The 26,962-nt window shown below is 40.8% G+C and overlaps 1 protein-coding gene across 1 annotated transcript; it reads left to right on the forward strand.

The window, feature by feature from the left end:
- Positions 1-5,119: 5,119 nt before the first annotated feature.
- On the forward strand, positions 5,120-26,792 carry LOC116050906. Its single transcript, XM_031301125.2, has 6 exons — positions 5,120-5,256; positions 23,824-24,174; positions 24,540-24,821; positions 25,294-25,331; positions 25,421-25,579; positions 26,232-26,792. Exons 1-6 carry the CDS (start codon positions 5,217-5,219, stop codon positions 26,430-26,432), a joined length of 1,071 nt encoding a protein of 356 aa, XP_031156985.1. The 5' UTR covers positions 5,120-5,216; the 3' UTR covers positions 26,433-26,792.
- Positions 26,793-26,962: the final 170 nt, after the last annotated feature.

Consider the following 26,962-nt stretch of genomic DNA (forward strand, 5'->3'; position numbering starts at 1 on the left):
AATTAGCTCGTAGGTGGTAGCTCAAGCTTGACGTGCTAATGTGTTTAATGTTGACAACTTCTGCTTTCACATCACACAATTACATATCCAGACTTGGTGCTACAGTATTTGAGATGTGTGGTTAAGTTGCTGTTTCTGTATTTTGATTGTATTTTTGTGTTCAGATTGACCTCTATGTGAGCTGTCCTCCACTCTCCACCTGTGTAGACTCCACCTACCAGAGTCTGGATCCAGCCTCCAGGGATCCGGACCACATCTACTCTACTCTCTCTTAGATACAACACAAATGATGATGTCAGCAAGAGTTTCTGCTGAATGCACAGTGAAGCCTGGCTGCTCCTCATGGCAATGAAGGATTTTATTACCAACCAGAAGCGTTTCTAGGACTTGAGGAGGTTCGGGGCTTAGCCTGGACCTATTTAAATAAACTTAATGCAATGCAAAACAGCGATTGGCTTGCCTAACTTCTTAATAGCCAGTGTTTGTTGATTTTTTGATTGATTGAGTTAGATGGCACCAACATTTGGCCTAATCATAACTGGCCTGGCAACCCAAAGGCCAAGGTTTTGTTTCCAGATCTGTGTGGCGACTTATGATCCGGGTGGTCTGAAAATTTTGAGCGTTAAACATTCATTTCATTCATTTTATTACCAACGGTTTGACCAAACTTGGTCTTTCTCAAGGCAAGAAACAAGACCTGAGAATAAGTGTGGTTGAAAACGTTAGTAATAAAATCACTGGAGCTTAGTGTCTTGTCTTCACTATCTGGATTTTAATGTTCCAACACTAGGGCATAATATGACTTGAAACATCAATTAATTCTCAATAATTCTTTATTATAAAAAAAAGCCTTCATACTGTAATCCACAAATGTAAAATTAAATAAATGAACAAGATGAAATAATAGATGTATGAATGAATGATTTGGGAGTTGCTCAATGGCTTCATCTGGTGGTGATACAGCGGGACTGAATTACATAGAGTTAAAGCTGTAGTGCGTAACTATTTTATAATAATGAACGTCCGTTACATCCAAGCCATTGCCAAATGAGTTTATACAAAGCTAATTAAGACTATCAGCTCCACAAAACTCTCTCTGTATTTCTCAGTATGGCTGTGTTTAATAAATCCTCCGTGTCCTCCTTGGCTACTAGCAACTGTGTGGAGGAGGGGTGGGGGTGGTGCGCGATCATGGAAGGCTGGTATCATGCGCCGACAGTTTTGTTGTCATTACTTAGAATTCCTCATGGGGGAGACAAAAACTACGCTCTATAGCTTTAAAGGCCCTGAACAGATACACAAGTGTTTTGAGTTAACCTATCTGATCAGACCTCTTCCCAGGGCCACGTTCAGCCCCGACAAAACGTAGCACAACACGTTTTTTTTTAAACTGAAAAGGGGGTGCGTTGAACACCCTGTTGTGTGCTCAAGCGCTCTGTCTTATTACCACCAAGTTTACAGACACATCTCTGCTGATTGGGTATCACCTGTGACACAGCCACTAAACTAGAGACACACCCAACAAACAAGAGAAAACATGTCTCAAAGCAGTTGCACACCGTTTCACAACGGTGCCCACCGTTCTGAGGAAACCGCCGTTTTGAGATTAAACGTACCCCAGGACTGTGTGGGTGTATTTAGACTGATTGATTGACATCTTCCTGAGTCTCCTGTTAGCTCTGTTGGACCTGTTGTGACAGCTTTACCACTCTTATTGATAGAAAAGATTTATGACCTAATAAACTCCCATCAGAACTCTGGCCCACCTTCAACCTGATCAGAGTTTAATCAGCCAGAAGAACTGAAATCACCTGCCTTCAGATGTCTTGTTTTGTCTAACCAACAGTCCGAAACCCCCAAATATTCAGTTTAATCTCATTTATGACAAACACAACCGTAAAATCCTCACATTTTAGAAGCGCAAACCAAACATTTGGTATTTTTCCTTTTACCAAAACCATCAGTGGATTAGTTGCAGATACATTTTCTGTCGACTAATCGATTAACCAACTTACTGTTGTAGCTCTAGTAACTGTTTCCCTTCTGCTGCAAAGTTGAACTGAGTGACTGTAGATAAAGACAAAAGATGAAGAAACATAAAAAGAGACAGAATGATAGAACCACTGCGGAGGAGGGTCTGGCTAGTCCACACAGCATTCCGGGATGGGAGAAAAACGTTCTCTGGTTTATTGGCATGTCTTTAAACCAATCACAATCCTCTTGGGCGGTACTAAGCACCGGACGGAGCCTCGGTGCTGCTTGTTGAACTTGTTTTGGTGGAACATGTACACGTTCAAAAGTTGTTTTAGTCGTGCAACAGAAAACTCAAATTGGACAGATAGTCTAGCTAGCTGTCTGGATTTACCCTGCAGAGATGTGAGGAGCAGTTAAACATAGTCCTCATGAATTCCAACACAAAGAAAGAGGAAGGTAATGGAAATCCAGTCGAAAAAAGGACATACTGCAGAATTTCCGGCAGCAATCCCGGAAGTGGAAGGTCGTGGATATAGACTAAAGACTAAAGAGAGGATCTGATGGTTTAACACTGCCTCTCTTTCTTCACTGGAGCTTAGTGTCTTGTCTTCACTATGTGATTTAGACCTGGAGTTATTACTGTTCAGGTTAATGCTGCAACACTAGAGCATAACATGACTTAAAACATCACTTAATTCTCCACTTTACTTTGAAAAGCCTTCATACTGTAATCCACTAGTGAAAATAAGTGAATTAATGAGATGAAATAATATAATATGTGAATGAGAGAGTTAAGAGCTGTTCTTCTAGTCCAACCACCTGTGTGTTTTTGGTCAATGGCTCCACCAGGTGGTGATGCAGCAGTACTCACAGACATCAGCACTCAGTTACATCCTGATACATTATTAACCTCAAGTCAGACTGAAATTGAAACATGTTTTTACCTGGAAATCAGTATGCGTGTCTTTGGTGTTTTCACATGTTGAACTTATTTGGTCGAAATTGTTGTCGGAAAAAAAAATTATTTAAAGCTGCAACTTAATAATTAGTTTTATTATTGAATTAGAATTTGATATTTATTTTCACAGTTAATTGCTTAATTGTTTTTCTATAAAATGTCTGTCTGTTATAATTTCCCACAGCCCAACATGATGCCTTCAGATGTCTTGTTTTGTCTAACCAACAGTCCAAAACCCCCAAATATTCTGTTTCAATCTCAGTTATGACAAACACAACCATAAAATCCTCCCATTAGAGAAGCTGGAACCAGCAGTTTGCATTTATACTTAAAAAATGGCAGAAAGCATCAGTAGAATATCAAAGTAGTTGATTGAGATGAAAATACAAATTTCAGTTCATCTAAAAAAAGGTGAAATGAAGTGCAATAAAAACTATATAGGGAACCATATAACAACATAAAGAGAGTAAAATGACAATAATCAGACACCAGGATGTAAAGAAAAATACTTAAAGCAGAAGCTAAGGAATCTAAATAAGATGAAGAATTCAGACAGTCACAAGAAGACTGCAGATAAAAACTAAAGAGGAAATAAGAGATAACAGTGCAGACACTGTATTGCTGTTAAGATGACTCTATAAAACAGACTGAATACTAAATACAGTTCCAAAATCTACTGCTATCATCTCACAACTTTATTAGAATTGTCAGTGCTTCTTATTGAGTTCTATTTTAATGGTTAGTGTTTTTAGATGAAATGTGGGAAGACTGAACCATTTCTACAGACAGGAAGAACTTTTAATAGTTCATCCTCTTGTTATGCTTTGCAGTATGAATATGTTACATGAATTATATTTTTCTTGAGTACAAAATGACATTTCCCTTTATTCTACTGCATCAGTCTGCCTTATTCTCTTCAGAAAATACAAAAACTCATTTAAGATCAACTATTATGCTTTTCTTTATTTCCTGTCATATCTATAATGTCATAATGTTGGATTTTAAAGAATGAGGTAAACGTATTTCAGAGAAAGAGCTAAAATGTTCAGATTTCCAACTGTTGTGATCACTCCAGTTTCAACAGTTTTTTCCACTCTCAGTTAAAGGGTAACTACCGTTTTTTTCAACCCGGAAAAAATCTTTGAATTTGGTCAAGTATTGAGCGAGATCACAATGACGGGCCACTAAAAGTGATTTTTTTTTTGGTATCGACAGGCTCAGATTGTTACTATAAGTGTCTGACAACATTATCGATCTCAGGACGGGACTTTTTGTCTGAAGACAGCGCTGTGGAAAGTGGAACGCAAGACGAGAAAAAGGTGTTCAGGGAGTCTGTTGTTTCGGAGTAGGCTACAGAAATTATAGGCTCCTGTTATCTAAAATATTTTCAATGTAATGGCTCAATATTTAAAATGATTTTGACAATGTGGATGAGGTCGTTATAGTTCATCCATAGCCTTTACTCTGGATCAAATGAATACGGGCGGCCATACAATTATAACAACCTCAAAATCATTTTAAATATTGAGCCATTACATTGAACATCTTTTAGATAACAGGAGCCTATAATTTCTGTAGCCTACTCCGAAACAACAGACTCCCTGAACGCCTTTTTCTCGTCTCGCGTTCCACTCTCCACACCGCTGTCTTCAGACAAAAAGTCCCGTCCTGAGATCGATAATGTTGTCAGACACTTTTAGTAACAATCTGAGCCTGTCAGTACCAAAAGAAGTCTCTTTTATTGGACAAAAATCAAGGCTCCACGATTGCCCCGTTAGGTTACATTGTAGCTCGGTTCCAGCCGGCTCGTCATTGCGATCTCGCTCAATACTGGACCTACTTCAAAGATTTTTGGTCACATCAGTCTATTAGACACAAATGCACGGGGAAATGGGGTCCAGGTTGAAAAAAACAGTAGTTATCCTTTAAAGTGTTATGCAACTCTAAGCCAGCCTTCTATGATTGGTCATCTGCTCCACGTAGGCAGGACGGCAGTGTGTTTCTTTAAATGTAAAAAAGACAAAATTACTTTTTTTTAGTGTAGACAGAAATATTTAACTATAAATCGAGGGATCTCTGTGCGTTCTAGCTGTGTAGACAGAAATATGACTTTAATGCCCCTTTAAGTTCCAACCAGGAACCAGAAACACTCAAAGAAGAGAGGAGAGTAGAGGGGGGTGTGATGTGTTTGGAGGAGGGACTCCATAATTTAGAGAAGTGAACAGTTCCTGGTTTACCAGTGAAGAAGAAAGAGAGGCAGCGTTAAACCATCAGATCCTCCAACATGAACGTCTGTCAGTCTCTGATCTGCTTCTTCTTCCTCAGTGAGTAAACTCAGCTTCTGGTTCTATCATTCTGTCACTTTTTACTGCGTTCTGTTTCTTTATCTTCTTTCTTTATCTACAGTCGCTCAGTTCATCTTTGCAGCAGAAGGGAAACAGTTTCTCATGAGTAAACTCTGTCACAACACATCTTTTGTTAACCCAAAACCATGTTGGTTTCTGTGGTTAAACAGGATGTGATGAGTGGTGACAGTCATACTTAGACCTTTTACTCTGAATAACAGTAGAAATACAGAGTGAATAAATTGAGTATTATCATCAAAATGTACTTAAGGTACCAAAAGTGAAAGTTCTCACTATGCAGAATGGCCCATTTCAGAATAATGCGGATTATATTATTATAATTATTGATGCATTCATGTATTTATCACTTTAATATCGCAGCTGGTTAAGGTGGAGCTCATTTTAAATACTTTACATACTGCTGGGTATTAGTTAACTTTTTATTTTTTATTAATCTAATTCACGTTTGACCTGTGCCTGTTGTTCTGCTGTACTTGTTTTCTAAGCAACCCAATGCCCTGCAGTTATTAATGTTGTATTATGACAGTAACAGAGGAAATAGTTCTGCTGTTTCACCATGACTACAGTTTGTTGTAGCTTCACAGCACAGGAAACTACAGATCTAAACATATAGAGGTTCACAGAGAGAAAGGAAGGGAGGAAAGAGGAAGGAAGGTGATCAACTCACCAGTACAGGCTCTGACTTTATGTTTTCTTTTAATAATGAGATGAGATGCCCACTGATTGATTTTCTGTGAGGCTTAACAAACTTGTAACCCATCCCAACACTTTGGTTTAAGAAGAAATTGATCACAAAAAAGGAAACTACCTAATAAACTACTTCATTTTAAATGAATGAATGCCATCTTACAGAGGAGAAACACATAGTAACCTGGAAGGCACAGCTAAACAGTCTAACAGCATTTTCAAAACTATAGTTTATGAATACTTATAAAAATAAAATAATAATATAAAAATAATAAATAATAAATAAATAAAAATCTTGTTTTTAATTCCTTTTTTTATTTTGACATTGGATGTGGACATTTTATTCTATTATAACGTTTTCATTATTGTTGACTGAATCACTTCATTGCTTTTTGAGTTGTTTATATTCATTGTGGAACATTAGGCGTAAACGTACCCATTAAGCCCAGGCACCATTTAAGCCCACTTGCAACTTTGAAGTCAAATAAAAAAAAAAAGAGGGGGCGGTCTTCTGCTACTCATTATTTTATCCAATCTAACAAGTTCTTAGTCACACATCAGTTTTTGTTGAGAACCAATCACATTTGTTAATGTTGAGTTAGGCCAGCCTAAATCAGTGCAGTCTCAATGAGGCTCACATGAAGTAGCCTCAAAACTTTGGTGTTTTGGGACCCCTCAGAAGGAATCTATTTTCAACAATTTACAACCACTAACTTGGTAAGTACATTCATATTATGTAAATTAAGAGATTAATGATTTGATTGTTGTGTCTTATCAAGTAGTTTTTTGTCAATTTGTACTATTTGATTTCATTTGGAAAGATGAGTTTTGCTAGTTAGCGTAGCAAGCTAATCACAAGGTCAAAATATAGCCATACTGATAGATAAACTGCCGAAGGATTAGAAATGTTAAGTATGTACACTTAATGTTTTCTGATTCATTTTACATTGATCTACAAATTAAGACACAATAAATGGTTTGGGTGGGCTAAATATTTTTTTAAAATGCCTTTTTTTGATGGTGGGCTTAAATGGTACAGTGAGCTAAAAAGCAACTAGCGCAAGCCAACTTTCAATGAAAATACCTTGATAATTCTGAAAGTTTGGCAACAGAAGGATAACTATGATGGTAAGTTTACAGCATATTTAGGCTCCAGGCATAGCTTTATAAATTTATTTAATTTTGGTGTGAACATATCATCTTTATTTCCCCAGTAGTCACTGTAGAACCATTTAAGCCCAGCATGTTCCATTTAAGCCCATCTCATGTGTTTCAATAGGAAATTCCTGAAATTATGAGTTTGATAGATTTTCACTGTAATCCTGTGACTTTAATGTTCTTTTACCTTACTGACTACATTAACAAGAGTGCATCACAGATCACACACTGGCCAGAAGTATTGTTATGTAATTTGCATAATCATTTATTTACAGTGAGAAAAATGACAACAAAAAGGAAGAATTACAGCAGTTGTCCTAAAATCCTCGAGGCATTTCGCCTTTACCACAAGGGCACAATTAAAAACTTGTCTCTGCTAGCAAGACAGTGTGGAGTGGACAGGAAATCTTTGAGAGAAAGATTGAAGGAGAAAGTTAGAGTTGAGGCTCATCAGGGACGCACAACTTTCCTCAGTTCAGTAGTAGAGAGGGAGATTTCGGAGGGTCTTCAGGTAGGTTGTAAACAAGATGTTAGGGTAAGCTACATGGGCAAAACAAATAAATGAGAGAATGAATGTTGTAATATGATCTAAAGATGGCTTAAACTAATATCTATCGTCTTCCCATCCTTGCAGGTCCTATGTGAATGGGGTTGGGGCTTCACCCGCGCGGACCTGTTGGATCTTCTGGGGGATTACATTCTGAGTATTGGCTGTGAAAGCCCATTCACCAATGGCAGACCAGGGAGGAAGTGGTTTCAACGTTTTATGAGGGATTATCCGGAGCTAACAATTAGAAAATCAGAGCAGTTTCCAGTGTCTCGAGCGACAGCCTCATCTGATGATGGCACATATACCCACTGGTTTGAGTTGCTGAAAAATGAATGTGACCTTGCAGGTGTCAGTTTAAAACCTCAAAACATTTACAACGTAGATGAGACAGGATTTGTCACTGATCCAGCCGCAAGCTATATCCTGGCTCGAAAGGGAAGCAAAAATGTTTACCAAAGTACAGGTGGCAGTGGGAGAGAGCAGGTTACTGTCTGCATTACAGGAAATGCTGCTGGGCACTGTCACACTTTGTGATAGAACCCAGACGCAGACTGCAGACAGTTTGAAGTTTAACACAGTTTATTGATGATTTAGGAAAAGTAACAGAATGGACTGGTGGAATAAACCTCTCAGGCGACAGGGCAGTATGTGGACTCGGGCAGGGAGACGAAGCATGCAGGACTGGTGACGGCAGGTGGAGAGTGGCGTCAGCAGGCAGGTTGAGAGACTGAAGAGCAGAGTGGTTCTCCTTCGAAACACAAAGAACAGCATACAGGTTACAGGCAAAACAGCAGGTAACAAAAAAGTACCGCGACAGATACAAAAACTGGACGTTCACCTACGTGACTAGACTTAACTATCCGGCGTTGAGCAGAGAGCAGCCACAGCTTAAGAAGCTGCGCTGATGAGCCACGGAAAACAGGTGGTTGATTCTCAATTGCCTGCAGCTGCGAGTCATCCTGGGAGTGGCCAGTCACACCCACTGCACTGAGAGAGGAGAAAGAGCAAGCAGAGGAGAGGGAGAGGAAGAGAGAGAGAGAGAAAACTCCAGGGAAGTCCAGCTTGTCACTTCCCCACTAGTGGATTCGTGACAGGCACAGCCTGTCGCCATTCATTGTGTACAAGGGAAAACATTTATACTCTTCCTGGTGTCAAGGCGGTCCAGATGGAACCCGCTATGCAGCCACAGACCATGGCTGGATGGAAAAAACTGTGTTTTTGGATTATTTCAACAACCAATTCCTGCCTGAATCTGCACAGTTCTCTGACCTCACATCACCAAGAATCTTAATATTTGATTGTCATACTTCCCATGTTTCTCTGAGCCTTGCACTGAAGGCAAAAGAAAACAATGTGGTGCTTCTTCGTCTTCCTTCGCATCTGACCCATGACCTCCAACCTATGGACAAAGCCGTCTTTAGGGCACTCAAGCAAGAATGGCAAAAACGACTCCGTTTTCATGCAAGGGTTTCCAGGGACAAAATCAAGAAGGAAGACTTCCCAGGAAAACTTACAGATGTGCTGCATGCTGCCTTAAAGCCTGAAAACATTAAAAGTGGATTTGAGAGCACAGGGATTTATCCATGGAATCCAGAGCGTGTTATGGAGGGGTTGAAGAGTAACACGCCGTTTGCCAAAGAACATAGGCCTGCTGAGGAGCCGGTTTCCCTGTCCCTGACAACACCTCCAACCATGCCTTCAGTTGAGACACTCCCTCTGCCTACTGTCCCATCAGTGAGCACATCAACAACAGCCACTGTTCTGAAGGCAGGTGAAGATGACTTGGCCTCACAGATCATCCTCAGTGTTGAGACAATTCCTGGCTCCAACATACTCAACATAACCAACATTGAAATTTCTAGGCCCCAGCCAACATCATCCCCACTCCCAAGCACCTCGTCCAACACTGCCTCAACCTCAAACGCTGGGGTGAGGGAGTTTTTCTTACAGCATCTTAAGCCAAAAGAAAAAGTGCCTGCAACAAAAAGAAAAAAAATCTCAAACATGAAGTACGGATAATCACTTACCGCAGAGCAGGCTCTTGAAAGATTAAATGAATGTGAAAAGAAGAGAGCAGCAAAACCAAAACAGCAAAAGAGAATGAAAACAGCAAATACAGACAAGGAAGAACATGAGACCGATGAATGTGAGACCACTGCAACAAAACCAAAACAGCAAAAGAGAATGAAAACAGCAAATACAGACAAGGAAGAACATGAGACAGATGAATGTGAGACAGATCAAGACAACTTCCCAATAGAGAAGGATGTGTATTATGCTGTGATATTTACCAGACCAAATACGTATTACATTGCACGAGCCCTGAACTCATCAACACCACCAGAAGGGGAGAGATATGTCATGAAGTTTCTTGACAGAGGCCCAAACAATAGTTTCAGTCTGCCTATAAGGGAGAAGGTTGAGGATATTGAACGGAGGTTCATCCTTTGCCGGGCTAACCTGCAGGGTGCTGGCCCTTTTCACCTGGCAAACCACCAAGAAATCGAAATGCTGTACAAAAAGAAACTAAAAGCAATGAAAGTAGGCTAGCCTCTTCTTTATGAGCTGTTTTATAAGTCATGTTTGATATCTGATGTTAAAACGTTATTAGTGCAGGTGATGAGTTGGCAAAAGCATGCCAACAAACTTTTTTTAAATACTTAATGTAACGTAAATGTTAATGTAAGACAGGTCAATGACTGTTTCAGTGTCAGTGAGTAGTAATAGACGGGCGGCATTGGGGGGCAGGGGGGCAGGGGGGTAGGGGGTGCGCGCGCAGCTTTTTCTAGCGTTCTGATTGGTCGAAAAAAAAAAAAAATTAAAAAATAAATAAAAAAGAATAAAAATTAAAAAAAAATTAAAAAAAAGTTGCAATAAATGAAATCGATATACCCCGGTTTGTTGTCCCCCCTGAGCGGAAGGTAAGTATGTGAGAGGTGTTAGACCAATGGTTAGGGTTAAAAAGTCATGGGCCCCCTATTACTGTATGACGGTCATAGAGGAGGGGTATGTAGGGGCTATGTCTAGGCATGTCTGGTCACTTTTTTTACCTACTGTTTGCAGCGAGCTAGCTAGCTTGTCAGTTCTGCTTGCCACCTTCGATCATCTCAAACAGCTCAACGGTGCCTTTTTATTTTCAAATCCTTTGAGGAAAAAGCAAGAGGGAAAAACGTCCTACAGTCATGTCTACACGCCTATTTGGACACCAAACTGGATCATCTGGTGAAGAAGGTACGCTTGATACACGCTCTACCAGTACATTTGAATTGAGACCCAGTACATTTGAACTGAATCGTGCATCCCGAAAGGGATCATCTAATACTGGAGAAGGTGTTGATATTATAGATACCCCTTTTGCTTTGAGTAGGGCACCTCAGAAAAAGAGATCCCAGCCAGAGATCTTTACGCCCAGCATGATAGAGTCGTGTACAGCTGATATGGAATGTGATGGTGTCAATGGATATTTCTACTCCATTCGATACAGTGAGGGCTATGTGACATTAGCTGTGTACACTAGCGTTGTTGCAGAGTTACCTAGCAACGCTAAAACAGAGTGTACAATCTCGGTGAAAGACTGGAAGCTTTTTAGGGATGTTGTCTGTAAGGATCTGGACAACCCTGGATTTCCTGAGATGGTGTACGTGTCCCAGTGGGATAGCAGCAGAGCAAGCAAAATCTACCGTGTGGAAGCAGACCGTTTCACAAGAGCTGCTGAGGATTTTATCTTCCTAAGTGTATGCGAGGAAAAAGAGAAAGTTGTTGCAGCCAGAGGTCGTGAAGAATGGTTGTTAAAGCCATATCCTGTTTCTAATGCTGAATGCAACAAGTGGTTTAAAAACGGCTTCTTTATACAATGGTGTGACTGGGAGACTCTGAAGAAGCAGTTTGATACGGTTGATTATATCATCAGAAGAGCCCAAATAAGGAGGTCTCATGAGACCATAAGAAAAAAGTTGATCTTTGATGACTGCGGACAACCCTCTCTGCCCCTCCCCCGACCACTTTATAGACCTAAAATCGTCAGACACAAAGACTAGTAAAACGGTGGGTCTATTTGTATGTGCTATTTAATTTCAAAATAGTTAAAAAAGCTTTTTATTTTGTTAGTGTGTTTTTACTGGGACTGTAATGTGTGGATTTTTTTCCTTCTCTAGAATGTATGGAGTGGAGCTGTGTATCACCAGGGACGCCTCCGAGCCAACACAGCATATTTGCACCGCTGACTGTCACCGGATCTCCGCAATCACTCTTGTCATCCTCATCATCATCATCATGTATAACCCCTGAGCGCTTCCTGGCACCACCACAGATGTCCCCCCCTTTGCCCCCTTCTCTATTGATCTGCTCACCGCCACTTCCCCCACACCCCTTTGGACATGTGTTTTTCCCCAAATCGTCTGATGTCTTACAACTGCCAGATGGACATGTTTGCACAGACATTGTGGGGGATGATCAATCGGATGGAATGGTGTCAACATTGTTTATAGACAGTGTTAAAACAGTGTCTCTACATCTGCTCAATGTAGTACTTTACAAATATTGGGAGGAGGTGTGTCCAGGTTGTCAGATCAACCATCCTAGTCAGAAACAAGTGTGTTTGGGTAGTATACCCGAGGGCTTCTACGTAAGACATTTTCAACAAATTATGAAAAGACTGTTAACGGATAAATTTATCCCTGTCGTACAGAGCTTTCTGGCTATGAAACAGCTCTGGGCTGATGGTGCAAGAATCCGTGGTGTAGCAGAAACTGTCTTGTATGAGTTGAAATCTGTGGAAGATGTCACAGTCAGAATACGAGAAATGTATGATACTATGATTGGTGAGGACGTCTTCAAAGTTGCTGAAATTCGCGAGATTGGAGACTACTGGAGAGATTTATATGAGAGAAAAAAGTAACGTAGTGTGGATATGGGGAATTGTTTACGTGTAATGTATAACCATAGCAGTGAGCGATATATGATAGTTTGTTTATCCTGTATTGTAAATCAAGCCATAGCCAACAATGTGAATGATGTTAAAAAGTACCAGAGTATGTGTAGGGCCAATAGCCTCGATGTGTGTAGGCTGGAGAAAGTGATGGATCTTGTTAGAAGACAGTATAGCAGACCTCCTTGGGATGAGTTGATACAAATGTTGTTATCAATACTAATAACTCGTGAGAGTGTTGCAGACACCTTTTGTACAGTCATAACTAACATCACGCACAATTTCAAGATGCTGAAAGTATATCATATACTGGTCATGTACACTATGCTTATAGATGTGGTGAGTCTGTATGTCAAAGAAAAGCAATGTAACGAGGTCTTACATGATTTGCAAAAACTACATGTATTCATAATCAGTAAAACGGATGTATCCATTTTAGCCAAAACTCTATCTGCAATAGAGGGGGTTTCGCAGCCCATATAATTGTCATGTGTGCTGTATAATAAAAAAGGTTGGCATAAAACTAATGTGCTCACTTGTGTCCTAACTGCATCATGGAGAGGGTTATGCAAAAAATATATTATGACCCCACACACCCTGGGGGGTTAGGGGGAGTGTATAAGTTGCGCAATGCAGTCAAAGAATGTACGGGGGTCACTCCCCCACTACCTACAGTTAAAAAGTTTCTGTTGCGTCAGGATGCGTATACTCTACACGCTCCGGCTTTGAGACATTTCCCCCGGAACCGGGTACTAGTTAATAGTATCGATAAACAATTTCAGGCCGATCTGGTCGATATGACTGAATATTCTGAGGAAAACGAAAATGTTCGGTATATATTAACCTGTATTGACGTGTTTTCTAAGTATGCATGGGCCAGATGTCTTAAAGACAAAACTGGCGCCACCGTCACAAGTGCCTTTAAAGAAATATTGTGTCAAGGGCGGGTGCCTACGAAACTTCAAACAGATGAGGGAAAAGAGTTCTATAATAAGGCCTTTCAAGGATTGATGACTAAATACAAAATACGTCATTTCTCTACATCAAACGAGACAAAGGCAAGTGTAGTGGAACGTTTCAATCGTTCTTTTAAGACTCGTATGTGGAGATATTTAACAGCTGTTAACGCACGTAGATATGTTGATGTGGTGCAAGATCTGGTGAGTGCTTACAACGATTCATACCATAGGTCAATAAAAATGGCTCCTTCTGCAGTGAATAAAGACAATGAGAAAACAGTCTTTAACAACCTATACAAACTGAAACACCCCGGAATGGTTGCTTTTAAATTTCAGCAGGGTGACACCGTCAGGTTGTCAAAACATAGGGGGGTATTTAGGAAAGGTTATGAGCAAACGTTTACTGATGAATTTTTTACCGTAGATAAATGCATCGGAAGGACACCCCCTGTTTATATATTAAAAGACACTGGCGGGGAGATATTGACTGGAACATTTTATGAGGGAGAGAGTTACAACCCATAACTGTAGACAAAAACAAAGTGTTTAAAATAGAGAAAATAATTGATAGCAAGAAAGTAGGTCGTAAAAAGGTAGTACTGGTGAAATGGTTGGGATGGCCTGATAAATTCAATTCATGGATCGCTGAAAAAGACATATTGGATGTGAGATAAAGCTGGCATGACAAACACTTAAACTAGTCATTCTAACTCTGTAGTGAAAGGCGTAGGTACAATGAATAAGAATGGATTTTTTGTTACGCTCCCCAGTAATGCTTCAGCCTTAGTTTATCCAAACAATAAGATATGGCAGTTCAGAACAAAATTGGCAAAACCGTTAATATTTCAGCAGCCCTATGAGGTAGGCCTCATAGAGATTCAGTACCCACAGATATGGACCAGCTTTACCATAGACGATGCAGAGGTTGAAATTTTTGACACGAAAACTAAACAGACATACCAAATAGAACTAGCGGTCGGGTGTTATAACTCAGTGGCTAGCATTGTTAAAGAGTATAATATGAGGTGCAAGGCTAGTCTAGGGACAGCAGACATAGCCATGAGCTACAACAATATTACAAACAGGGTTTACTTTATCGGTGGGACGGGGTATCATTTACCCTTTACAGGTCGTTTGGCCGAGATTCTTGGCTTCATTCCTGACACTGTGTTCGAAATAAATTCCAGCCCTCGTGTTAAATGCGTAGCCCCCAGGCCTGCAGACATCCACGCCGGTCGCTATAACATATTTATTTATAGCGACATAGTGGACTACCAGTTAGTTGGGGATAGTCATGTCCCACTACTCAGGTGTATAAATATCTCCGATGAGACCCGACGCATTCCCACTTTGAGTTACGATACGCCACATTACACATCGTTGTCACGCTCGACTATTACGGACATTCAAATAGATTTACGCGACGACCAGAATAAACACATCCCCTTTTCATACGGAAAAGTCATTGTCAAACTACATTTTAGGCCTGTGAAGCAGCATTAAAAAATGATGCGCAAAACATATACCTCAGATGATGGAAGATATACAGCTTACTATATGAACCAGGCCGGTGGAGAACTCAATGGCTATATAGGTTCCAGCACACAATACGGCAGTGGTTTAGGAGGACTATTCAGAAAACTATTCCGAATGGCTGTTCCACTTTTAAAAAAGGGTTTTAATCTAGCCAAACCGCATCTGAAAACTGCTGCCACGGGTATTATTGGGGATGTTGTGTCTAATGTACGGGAGACCATAGCAAACAGACAGCAGGGAAATGGTCTCATGGTGTACAGACGCAAACCGTTAAGAAGAACCCCCCCAGGATGTGGGCGTAACCAGGCGGTATCTAAAACCGGAAAACGTAAAACCACCACCAAAAAACAAAGAGTCATCAAAAAGAAGACAGCTTCCATAAGGTGTAGAGCTCCGAGTCGACGCTCTCTGGTCTTGGCAAAAGACATATTCTAAAATAATATCATGGCGTTCATTCATAATCAGTCGGAAGAGTGTGTTAAGACCGAACTAGATATGTTCACCGTGCCGTATACCCAGACATCTATTGAAAAATCAACTTTCCTAGAAATACCCCCTGTGTCTGCTCTAACAGACAGTGGACCTATAGAGTTCTTCATATCTGCTAGTGGAGAAGATTATTTAGACCTTAACGATTCAAATCTGTATACACGTGTAAGGATTACAAATCCTGACGGCACATTGCTGGCTAATGGGGCCGATGTGGGATTTATAAACTACCCTGGATGCAGTCTTTTTTCTCAAGTAGATATAATGCTGGGCGATAGATTGATTACACAGTCTTCAAATACATACCCGTATAGAGGAATTTGTGTCAAAAAATTTTTATAAAATTTATATTCACTGTTTTAAGCAACTGGTCATACAGGGGTTGCCAGCACGAATAAATGTATACGATGTTATCGATCTTGTGTGATATTACTGTTGATGAATTTTCAATAATATCTTTGACAAAATATGTTTTTCCGCAGTTTGAGGGTCCACTAATAACGGCGCTGAATGGATGTTGGAGCCGGCCATCAAATCCTACAATCAGCTGGTTATTATTATTAGTAGCCATAAGGCAGGGTGGTGTAGTCACGGAGTACGCGTCGTTTACTGTAAACGACTTGTAACTTTTTGGTCACTGTAGCGTTTTTGAGATGAAACTGCTTTTTGTCCCGTGTTATAGTGTCTGCAGTTGTGGACAGATGGGCGGTGGCCTGCTGATTGGTCACAAATGATTGTACCAACCCTATTAATGACTGGTGTGTGACAATTTGGGCATTCTGTGCATTGAGAGTTATGCCTTTGCATTTCACCTGTGTATGTCCGTGGGCGGTCTGATATGCGTAGCATTTTGGCCCCCCAGAAACAAACTCAGTTATATAGTCCTCAGTAGGATCACCGCAGAGTTGTGAGGCGTTAATTTCATCCGTCAAATTCCCCAAATAGGGTCCGAGCTCGGGTATCCACTCATCGCCTCTGGTGGTGAATATGACGCTATCTGTATCACAGTAGAGAACACGTTCCTGCAGTTTATCGAGCAGTTCATAAAGTTCGAGCCAGGCGTAAGCTGTAGTCATAGCACCGATGAAGACATTAACGTCTTTTACACAGGAAGCTTGACTCTCAGTGTGTCGCCACTGCACTATCGCCACCTCTGGTGAAATAAATGAGAACTGTCGAACATCAAAAGCATCGCTGAACATGAGTTGTGTAAAGCGCGCTGGGTCTGTCATGAGTTCCGCATTTGCCATGTTACTGCGCATAGAAAAGCGACCCCAAAGACTATTAAGTAAAAGTTTCTGAATGCTTCTGACTGCCTTGTTAGGGGATATCTTGGCAGGGTCCAGACGTATACCCTCGCGGACATCGTAGTCCTCTATGTACTTTTGTTTCTCGTCTTCCGTTTTGATATGACCCGGGTATCCGGAAGCCTGCTGCTTGAGCTTGAGAAATGTCTTAACATAACCTTTAAATAGCTGATCCGATTTTTCAGGGAAATGCCAGACTTCGGTGATGCTGACCAATCGATACCCCTTCTCCACGGCTTTCTGTAATTCAAATGACACCCACACACCCGACAATTGTCTCTCATGTTCGCTGTGGTTACATGGGGTTGTCTGATTTAGCTGCTCGGCACAGGTTCCACACAGGGGAAACATTAATTTACCGTGGCATCGGTAGGGCAGAACCGGATGATACAGGCCTCTGGGGGGTGCCACAGTGCATTTTACAATATCAAAGTATGTATTTATGTCGTCAAAATCTGTGTGGATTATTTGGGGGTGCCCGAGGGGGTAGTCTCGTTTTGCTTGGACAGTGGGGTACAAACTTGTGAAATCGTAGTATCTGACTTTTTCACCACCTTCTGTCTTGTGATACAACTTCATTGCATTCGTTCTGCCTCCAAAGAGGGCTTCTCGAGGATTGAGACGTTCTGGTTTTTCATATGTGGCCATGAAAGCTTTAACGTCCTGATTATTGCAAACATCCCGTTTCCAATCACATTCCCACTTTACCACCACTGTTAGACCGTACACAGTTTTTAGCGCGGCTATTTTGTCACAGAATGCTCTGCGTAATTCACCGTGTGTTTTTTTTTTTGTGACAGGGTTGATTTCGGCTTGTGCATAGCACTTCTTACATCCGTGAAAGAAGCAACCATTGAATTCATAACACGTATTTGTGGATGCACAGTATCCATCGACGAAGAATGACCCAAATCCTTTCTCCCCTCGGTTGACAGTGTGTTGAATTTCAATGCTCTCTCGGTTTGAAACATACTCCAACCATTGAATCGAAATGTCTGAATAGGCTTTGTTTTGCCTAATGTACGACCCCTCGTATGTCAACGCCACGGTGTCTTTGGGAATGAAAAGCGTTTTATACATGCCCATGCATGATGAGGCCAGTGTTGCAAATACAAAGGGGTCTAACGACGTGCATTCTTTGAAAGCATCTCTGTATATGGTGCAGGCTTTGTGCAATACAGCCACATCGTTAACACAATAGCGAATCAGTTCCGTGCGAAAGTTAAACGTAGTGTCAGAAACTGTCGCGTACCACTCCATGAACGCCTTCTTAGCGTCATCAGACATGGCGTCATACCCATAGAGGGACGGATGTGGGTATGGACCGACGTATTGTTCATTCTGCCGTGTATTGAAACGATGGGGAAAATAGCCCTTGAGCACATCTGAAAAGCCCATAGCAGTGGGTGTTTTAGCTAGAGCCATCGGTAGAAAACTGAATGAGTCGATCCACCGTTGATTGCATCTAGCATCAAGCATCATAATCACCCTCGAACCGCGCATGGTAAGCGTTGGACATATGCTTTGATTCACCATGTACTCGAGCACAAGATAGCTATCAAAACCTGATGCATTGTGTGCTATAAAGGTAAAACCTTTATAGGCTGGCTGTCTGTAATGATTGACGAATAATTCCACACATTTTGTTGTTTCGAAGCAGTATTTTTGGCCCTCCATGTTCATACTGCATACGAAATTAGCCTCATGACAACCCGTGTAGTATCTAGTCTCGAAATCGTAAAAGATATATTTGTCAGTATGTTTAGTGTTTTTTAGGGGTTGTATATAGCATTCATGCATTGTGTCAGTTTTCGGCTCTCTACAATGTGTGCATTTTGGAGCTTTACATACGTGAGGCTTTTTAGCCACCCTATATGTCATATGACATGCCTCACAATATTTACATCTGTCGCATGGAATGAGTCCATGTTTCGCATCCAGTTTTTTAATGTTGTTCAAAACAGTGCATCGATTTACATATGCGTTTACAAGTAGCGCACTTAATAGTCTGACCAGGACGGCATACTGTGTGACACACATTGCAAAGCAGACTACACCTGTGATCCAACGGGGCGTTGTACGCGCTGTAACACCAATCACACACATAGGCCGCCCCAAAAAAAGAAGTTTTGTTTTCGATGAGGTAGTAATGTTCATTATGCAGATACAGCCATGCTGTCTTCACATGTCGTTCGTCGTGTGTTTTGAAGATCTGTGTTTTTTTATGACCGGCTCCGTGATGAAATATTACAATTTTTATGTTCAAATGTTTCTGAAATCTGTCAACATCTGCGAACGAAACCGTATGTGAATATTCAAGCCCTAGATCCTGGTGCAGTTGTTTTGCGTAGTCTATCTTCTCACTTTGAGCCAGCTGGGGATTTACATAGTGAGCCATACAGAGAGCAAAGCAAAGGTTGTCATTGGTATTGGTATTCAGGGGGTTGTATAATGCATTACCCTTTGAGGACAATATTTTATCGTAGCATACACTTCCTAGCTTTAGCCGTGCCCCACCCCCTCCCGACATACTATGAGCTATTGTTACCAGTAATTCTAATGAATCCTCGGACAAAGAAGTATCATTACTCTGCATAGCTTGTGAGATTTGCTCCAGAAATGCATCTACATTATATCCATCGCTGGAGTTCAACACTGTCTGGATAGGGGCCGCCACAGATGGCCCCCTTAGTTCGACGCTTAAAACACTGTCCTGTGACGCTGTGTCTAATGCTCTCTCAATTAACCCTGTTAGGGTACTATGCACTCGTGCTGGCACACTGCCAATATCCGTCAAATCAATATTTCGAAAATCAATGGCTTGACGAAATTCTGCTGCATTAAAAACAGGTATCTCTCTGGACGATATTTCCGATGCCGCCCTAGACACCCGACCCTCCCCCCACTGTATTGGTTCCGGTGGATTTATAAGGGGTCCCGTGTATGTACTTGTGGATGGTTGGGGCTCTATATAATCATCTGTACGGTTTGGCCCCGGATTTATAGATGGGCCCCTGTATCTACTTGTGGACGGTTGGGGTTCTATATAATCATCTGCCCGTATACAATTTGACGATTGGGCACTAACAAAACATGGCTGCCTCGTGTAATTAGGTTTTGTTGGCTGTGTGACCACGGTACATTCCACAGGCCTGTCTGGATATACTGATGTTGGAGCATGATTTGATGGCTGTATGGTGACAACGTTGGCTGTTTCTTGGGGAATTGTGCCACTAGGGCCCGCCGTACATATGTTGTCCAGTACATCTTGGAATATTTTTCTCTGTTTCTCACACAACTGCATATATGCATCGTGATTGCACGCAGCCCTGCTATAGTCATCTGCACACAAAACATCTACATTGTCGTTACGGTCGTATACATGTATTTTATCTGATTTTTTACGTTTTTTGGCGGGTGTTTCCATTTTTGTTATTAACGTTTATTTTATTCTTACATACTCTGATGACTGCTGCTTTACTTCATTTTTGTTATTGTCTTTTGAAATATGGCTATCAGGGGTGTCAGCAGTGTATTGAGGCCTACCGCTCGCTGAAGATGCTGGGCCTCGGTCCTCGCTAGGTCTCTGCCGTGACTGGCTAATGCCTCACCAAAGGTGGTAACTAGGTCACACAACTTTGTATTAGTGGTCTGCAAGGCGCCTACGGTATTCACCAGACTAGTGATTATTTTTTGTAAATTATCAACTTTGGATTCTACTTGATCGTGTAGCACATCTAACGCAGTGTGTCGACGTGTAGTTTCGGCACAGAATTCGTAGAGTGCCTCCCCTTGTAATAATGTTATCTCGTCAGGTCGGTTTATGGAGTTAGATGTTTCAAAACTATTGTTAGCACTAAAACAATCCAATATTTGTCCACATTCAAATGCTTCATCAATGTCGTCTGTATTTACAGATACATTTGCTGATTCATGAGCCCTGGGGCACACCTTGTCTGCTCCATACACTGTGTGATTATAGGAAACTCCTGTTCTCTGGTTGATGGGTGTGTCTGCAAGAAAACACATGCAGTCACCTTCTATATCACCTTCATTCCCACGACACTGGTGGGGTTCCTCATTAGGTGAAATCAATGTGTGGTCTGTCTCTGATGATTCTTTGCGTTCCCCTTCAAGGGTGTCCTACGGGATAATAAAACACATATGGTTAACTAATCACACACACACACACACACACACACACCCCTTCAAACATTTGCCCACCCCTGCATACAGACTATCATAAATGCAGGGCTACACCCCCACCTTCAAACATATGAGCCCCCTGCATACAGTCTATCATAAATGCAGGGCTACACCCCCACATTCAAACATTTGAGCCACCTGCATACATCCTATCATAAATGCAAGGCTACACCCCATCTTCAAACATTTGATGGGGGGGTTATAGTGAAGAATGCTACAGACCCATAAAACACACTATCAGGTACTCACCTCTTCTGCTCCACTTTGAAATTGGCCTTGTATTGGGGCAATTATGACTGGGGGTCCCGTTGACACAGCTGTGTCCTGGAAATCTGCCACGCCACTACGTTGTAAAACTCCCCCACCTTGTCGCTGCTCATCACCGGCCCTCTCGGGGAAGTCTAACACAGCCAGTGATTGCGTGAATGACTCCTCTGCCCCTGGATGCACTCTCTGCAACTCTGCAACGGCATTCAGTGTCTGAAAGCATATAGGGAAACAGTTTTAATATATAGATAGATATGTTTAGCTCATTAGTATAGTATATGCAGATAGACACAAAGCTTGGTACCTCTAGAGCATAATTAAGGTCCTCGGTTGCTACCTCATCACCAGCAACGGTCGAACATGAGGGTTTGAGAGGGAGGTTTGCCTGAGATTTCTGAGACACATACACACACACACACACACTTTGTGAGAAAATAACATCTTTTAAATATTACATACACAGTTTAATTGCTCTTTTTTCAACTCACCACGATAAGGGTCTTCCTTATTCGGTGAAGCCGCTTTGGTTTGGGTATGCTACTGTCCTCAAATAGCTGCTGTGGTTCACAGGTCTGTTGGGGCCCTGGGATTTCAATGCTGGGGTCTATTGAAACCAGCTCACCGCACCTTCGCTTTTGTAGAGGTAAAGGCAACCTAAACAAAAAGATAACATATAGACATTAGTTAGCTAAAACCCCTGCATAAAAATAAATAATAAAAAGCACATAAACATTTTTTTGTAGATAATTACCCAATTTCAGCTTTCTTGGGGTTTTCAGCTCGATTTCTTTTTCTTATTAAGCCACCGGATTTGTTTAGGAGATGGCTTATATTCTGTAATACAGGTCTCCCTACATACAAACAGAACAAAAGGAATACATGAAAGACCAAGCATTGACATAACATCACATTATACAACAATGTCTTGTCAATATCTATATCTATATATATATATATATATATATTTTACCTTGTTGAAAATCATCGTCATCGTCCCAAGCAGGTTTGCTCCTGATCTTTGGGGAAGGCCCTAGTGGTGCAAACTAGCTAGATAAACATATATTCCACAAAACGTTTTAATTCATGAATGATGTGAATGAAATATCTTAGAATAGGCTTAAACATAACATATATATATAAATATATATATATATATATTTTTTTTTAAATTACTCACCTTTTGTAGACATGACTGTAGGACATTTTTCCCTCTTGCTTTTTCCTCAAAGGTTTTGAAAATAAAAATGCACCGTTGAGCTGTTTGAGATGATCGAAGGTGGCAAGCCGAACGGACAAGCTAGCTAGCTCGCTGCAAACAGTAGGTAAAAAAAGTGACCAGACATGCCTAGACATAGCCCCTACATACCCCTCCTCTATGACCGTCATACAGTAATAGGGGGCCCATGACTTTTTAACCCTAACCATTGGTCTAACACCTCTCACATACTTACCTTCCGCTCAGGGGGGACAACAAACCGGGGTATATCGATTTCATTTATTTCAACTTTTTTTTAATTTATTTATTTTTTTAATTTATTTTTTAATTTTTTTTTCTTTTTTTCGACCAATCAGAACGCTAGAAAAAGCTGCACGCGCACCCCCTACCCCCCTGCCCCCCAATGCCGCCCGTCTATTACTACTTCAGTGTTTTTACTACTTTAAAAATGGTTATATTATCAATATAAAAAAATAAATAAAAAAAACTAAAACCTATGAATGTAGCTTATCAGAATAATAATTGTAGTCTTATCTCTTGTTCACGAGCTGCTCCTCAAGTCATGTTTGTGGTTTGATGATGGTCGTTATTGGTTCAGGTGACAAATTGGCTAAAGCAAGCCAAACATGAAATGAAGTGGGGTTTTTTTAGATACTTGTTAATATAAGACATATTATTGAATAAATATTTTGTGTTTTCACTACATTTAAAATAATACATTTTTATATTTTATCAGTCATTTTTGTTGTGGGCTTATTTGGAACACATGTGGGCTTAAATGGTACCACGGTACCAATTAAGCCCATGCCAGACTTTTGACTTTATTCATAAAATATCTTTATTTTATATGATAAAATATACACAAATAAATGAATGTATTTTCAAATGAGAGATTAATCTTACATTTTAACAAATGATTATGTTAATAAACTATATCAGTATGTATGAAAAATAACTGAACTCAGATTTTGATGGGCTTAATGGGTACGTTTACCCTACATCAAAGTCAGACTGTGAGATTATTTTAATGCTTGAAATCTGAAAGAATCCAGATCTCTGTTGTTTTAAACTGTTACCCCTCAGTCACAGACTGGTTGAACTGGGCAGCTCCCAGTATGACTGTGGGGATCTATGTATGATTTATGGAAATGTGAAACAAATCAGACTGCAACATCTTACAGGAAGTACAGCTAGTAACTATTGATTGTTCATCTTTTTAACAGCACTGCAGGATGGAAACATTGGTCTCATCAATGCAGAAATCATCGAGCGTACAGGAACTGAAGGAGGAAACATCACAGTTGGATGCTCCTTCATTTTCTCTGGAAAGAGGAGAATGTTCTGTAAGGACGAATGTAAACATGATGGAGACATTCTCATTGACACAGAAGAGGACACAGCTCAGAGAGGCAGATACAGCATTGAATATAAAAATTCAATATTTTCTAAAACAATTCTGTATGTGAGCATCACAAACCTGACTCATTCTGACTCAGGACGGTACAGATGTGGTTTGGTCAGATCTTTCCCATTCTCACCATCATACCAGGAGATTGAGATCCGAGTTACAGATGGTGAGTTTCTACTGAGAGTCATGTTATTAACTGTTCACTGACAGCTGCTGGTGTTTCTAATAACTCAACATGTTTAGTCTAACAGTTGTATTAAGAGCTGCATATTTTCATCATTGAGAACTCTGATAAATGCTCCTTTAACAGTTGATGTGTAAAATATGTGATAAACTCAGACGGTCCCACACTGCAGCTGATTGGAATCTTGTTGCACCAAACCCATTGATGACCTTCTGCATTTAGCTGTGTGATTAAAACACATGGATGTTAGCACAGAGTTCTCTGCAGGGAGCATCTGATCATCACCACTTCTTTGGATCTCTACAATCACTATCTGACTGTTTCATTGTGTTTTTAATGTTTCACAGCTCCAACCTCTCCTCTCAGACCTTCTTCACCATCAGTCCCAACAGCCTCCACACTGATGACATCACAGAGTTTAAGCTCCACACCTTCATCAGCCTCCACACTGATGACATCACAGAGTTTAAGCTCCACACCTTCATCAGCCTCCCCTGAAGCCAGTAAGCAGCCTCGACAGAAACACACAAGTACTCTGCTGTATGTGGGTCTGACTCTGGTCGTCTTCTTCATCATGTTATCAGTAGCTTTGCTGATTTTCTGCAGGATGAGAGCCAGGAAACCCAAAGGTGAGACTACAGGAAACACACACACACACACACACACACACACACACACACACACACACACACACATTGGGCATTGTGGATGTTCATATTGCGCACTGCGGCCTGGGCGACAGAAGGGTCTTTTGTAACAACGTAGACGGGGTCTCCTAGACTGCACTGCAATGATTGGCTACAGTCCCTCGAAGTGCTTATACTCCGGTTCAGGAGATGTTTCCAAAGATTAGACTAATCTACAACAACAGAGTGAGACAGAAGAGAGGAGGTCCATTCTTGGAGACGCTTTAACCGCAATCAGTATGAATGACCAGAGGTCCCTGGGGACAGTCCACACCGTCCAGACCACAGAAAGCATGAAACACATTTAAATCTCTTTAATACCAAGGGGAGGGCCAACAGTCTCAAAGGGAGGGACTCACATGCACTAACATCTGTCTTCTCTTTATTCTAATTCTCCGAATTGCATGTCTTTCAGAACCTCCTCTGGAAACTGAGTACTCTAATGTCACAAAGGTGAGTTTGGGTTCATCTGGACATCTCAGCATCATTAGTGTTTGAGAAACCAGCTGATATTAATACAAAGCCCTGTTCTCTTCCTGCAGGCCAACAGAGTGTATGAGGAGATCAGAGAGGACAGACAGAGCACATCTCCTCCTGTAGAAGTGTCTACAGTTTACACTTACGCCAAATACACCAAACCAGATGGAGTGGAAACCACAGAGGAGTACAGCTTAGTCACTGCACCCACTTCTCAGAAGAAAGTAAGTCAAAAGTCTGGTAGGGTTTTAGGTTTTAGTAAACACCTTCAGGCTGCAGGTGATAGGTACTAGTTTTTATTTACACAGCTGTTTCTCTATCCCTAGCACCTACCTATCTTTGGTGATCATAAGTCATGTAATAATGTTCATTTGCCTTTTCATGTTTGGATGCAGGCTTTGAGACGTGGCCTGAGACAAATGAAAGTGTTATTGTACAGCAAAGGACTTTGTTTTTTTGTAGTGTCAGAATAGAGAGAAGATTGTGGACGGTTTTAAATGAACTTAATGTTTTCAAAATTAAAAGGAAATCCAGTTATTTACTCAGAGAATGTTACGATAAATCAATATAGTTGGAGGACTTCCATCTGTCTATTTTGTTCATCGAGAGAGAAAAGCAACCTATTGAGGAACAGGAACCAGGCCAGTTTGTGATTATACTGTACTGTATCTAAAGCCATTGAGGAAGAGGAAGTGTGAACAGAGAGAGGGAGGAAAAGGTGTGGCACTGATACAGATATTTATGGTAAACAATAGATTCAGAGATAAAACCCTGTGAACAGTTTACATGAAGCAGCTCACGCTGAAATGATGCTCTTGTGAAGAAACAGGCGAGTAAAGTCAGGAGATAAAGTTTGAGCTTTGTGTTTTCTTGCAGACTGAAGACGACCGGAGTGACCTCACCTACTCTGAGCTGGATGTTCCCAACGGTACAGCTGCCTCGCTGCACAGCGCCCCCTGTGGTGACGCAGATAACGTGGTCTACTCTGTTCCTCGGGTAGAAGCCAGCTCGGCCGGCAGCCACGCCCAAGACGCTTCACCTCCTCTGTACTCTACTGTTACTTTACATCAGCTGTAGCTTCAACACTGTCAGCGCCACATTTACTCTCTCAGGAGCCAACAGGGGACACAAAGTGATTTGAATGAGTCACATTCACTCAAAGAAATCTGAAAACTATGTCAGTTACAGCTCACATTATGTTTTTTTTTTTTTTTGAAGATGAAATGTTTTTTATTAGCTCTATGTGTTTATTGTTTTTGCACAAATGTATCTGTTCTTATAGCAGTTATATATTATATTATTATATATTGTATTTATTCTGTATTTTTCAAACTATAGTGGATGTGTTTAGGTGCTGAATCCAGTCATCATGAGAACAATGGCCTGTACAGTTATAAGTTCCTGATCTTCTGATACCAAATAGTCAATGGTAATTTACTTATTTATAAACTTTGTATGATTTGAATATTGGTAGTTTTCTGGCAGTAACCATTATTGTTGCGTCAGCACGACTCATTAAAATAATAATAATCTTTGCAATTCAAAAGGTTGAACTAAATCACATTATACAATAATTAAGATAATCTAATCTCTTGGCTCTAGCAGAC

The sequence above is a fragment of the Sander lucioperca genome, chromosome 8 (genome assembly GCF_008315115.2).
Source record: "Sander lucioperca isolate FBNREF2018 chromosome 8, SLUC_FBN_1.2, whole genome shotgun sequence".
NCBI classification, from domain to species: domain Eukaryota; kingdom Metazoa; phylum Chordata; class Actinopteri; order Perciformes; family Percidae; genus Sander; species Sander lucioperca.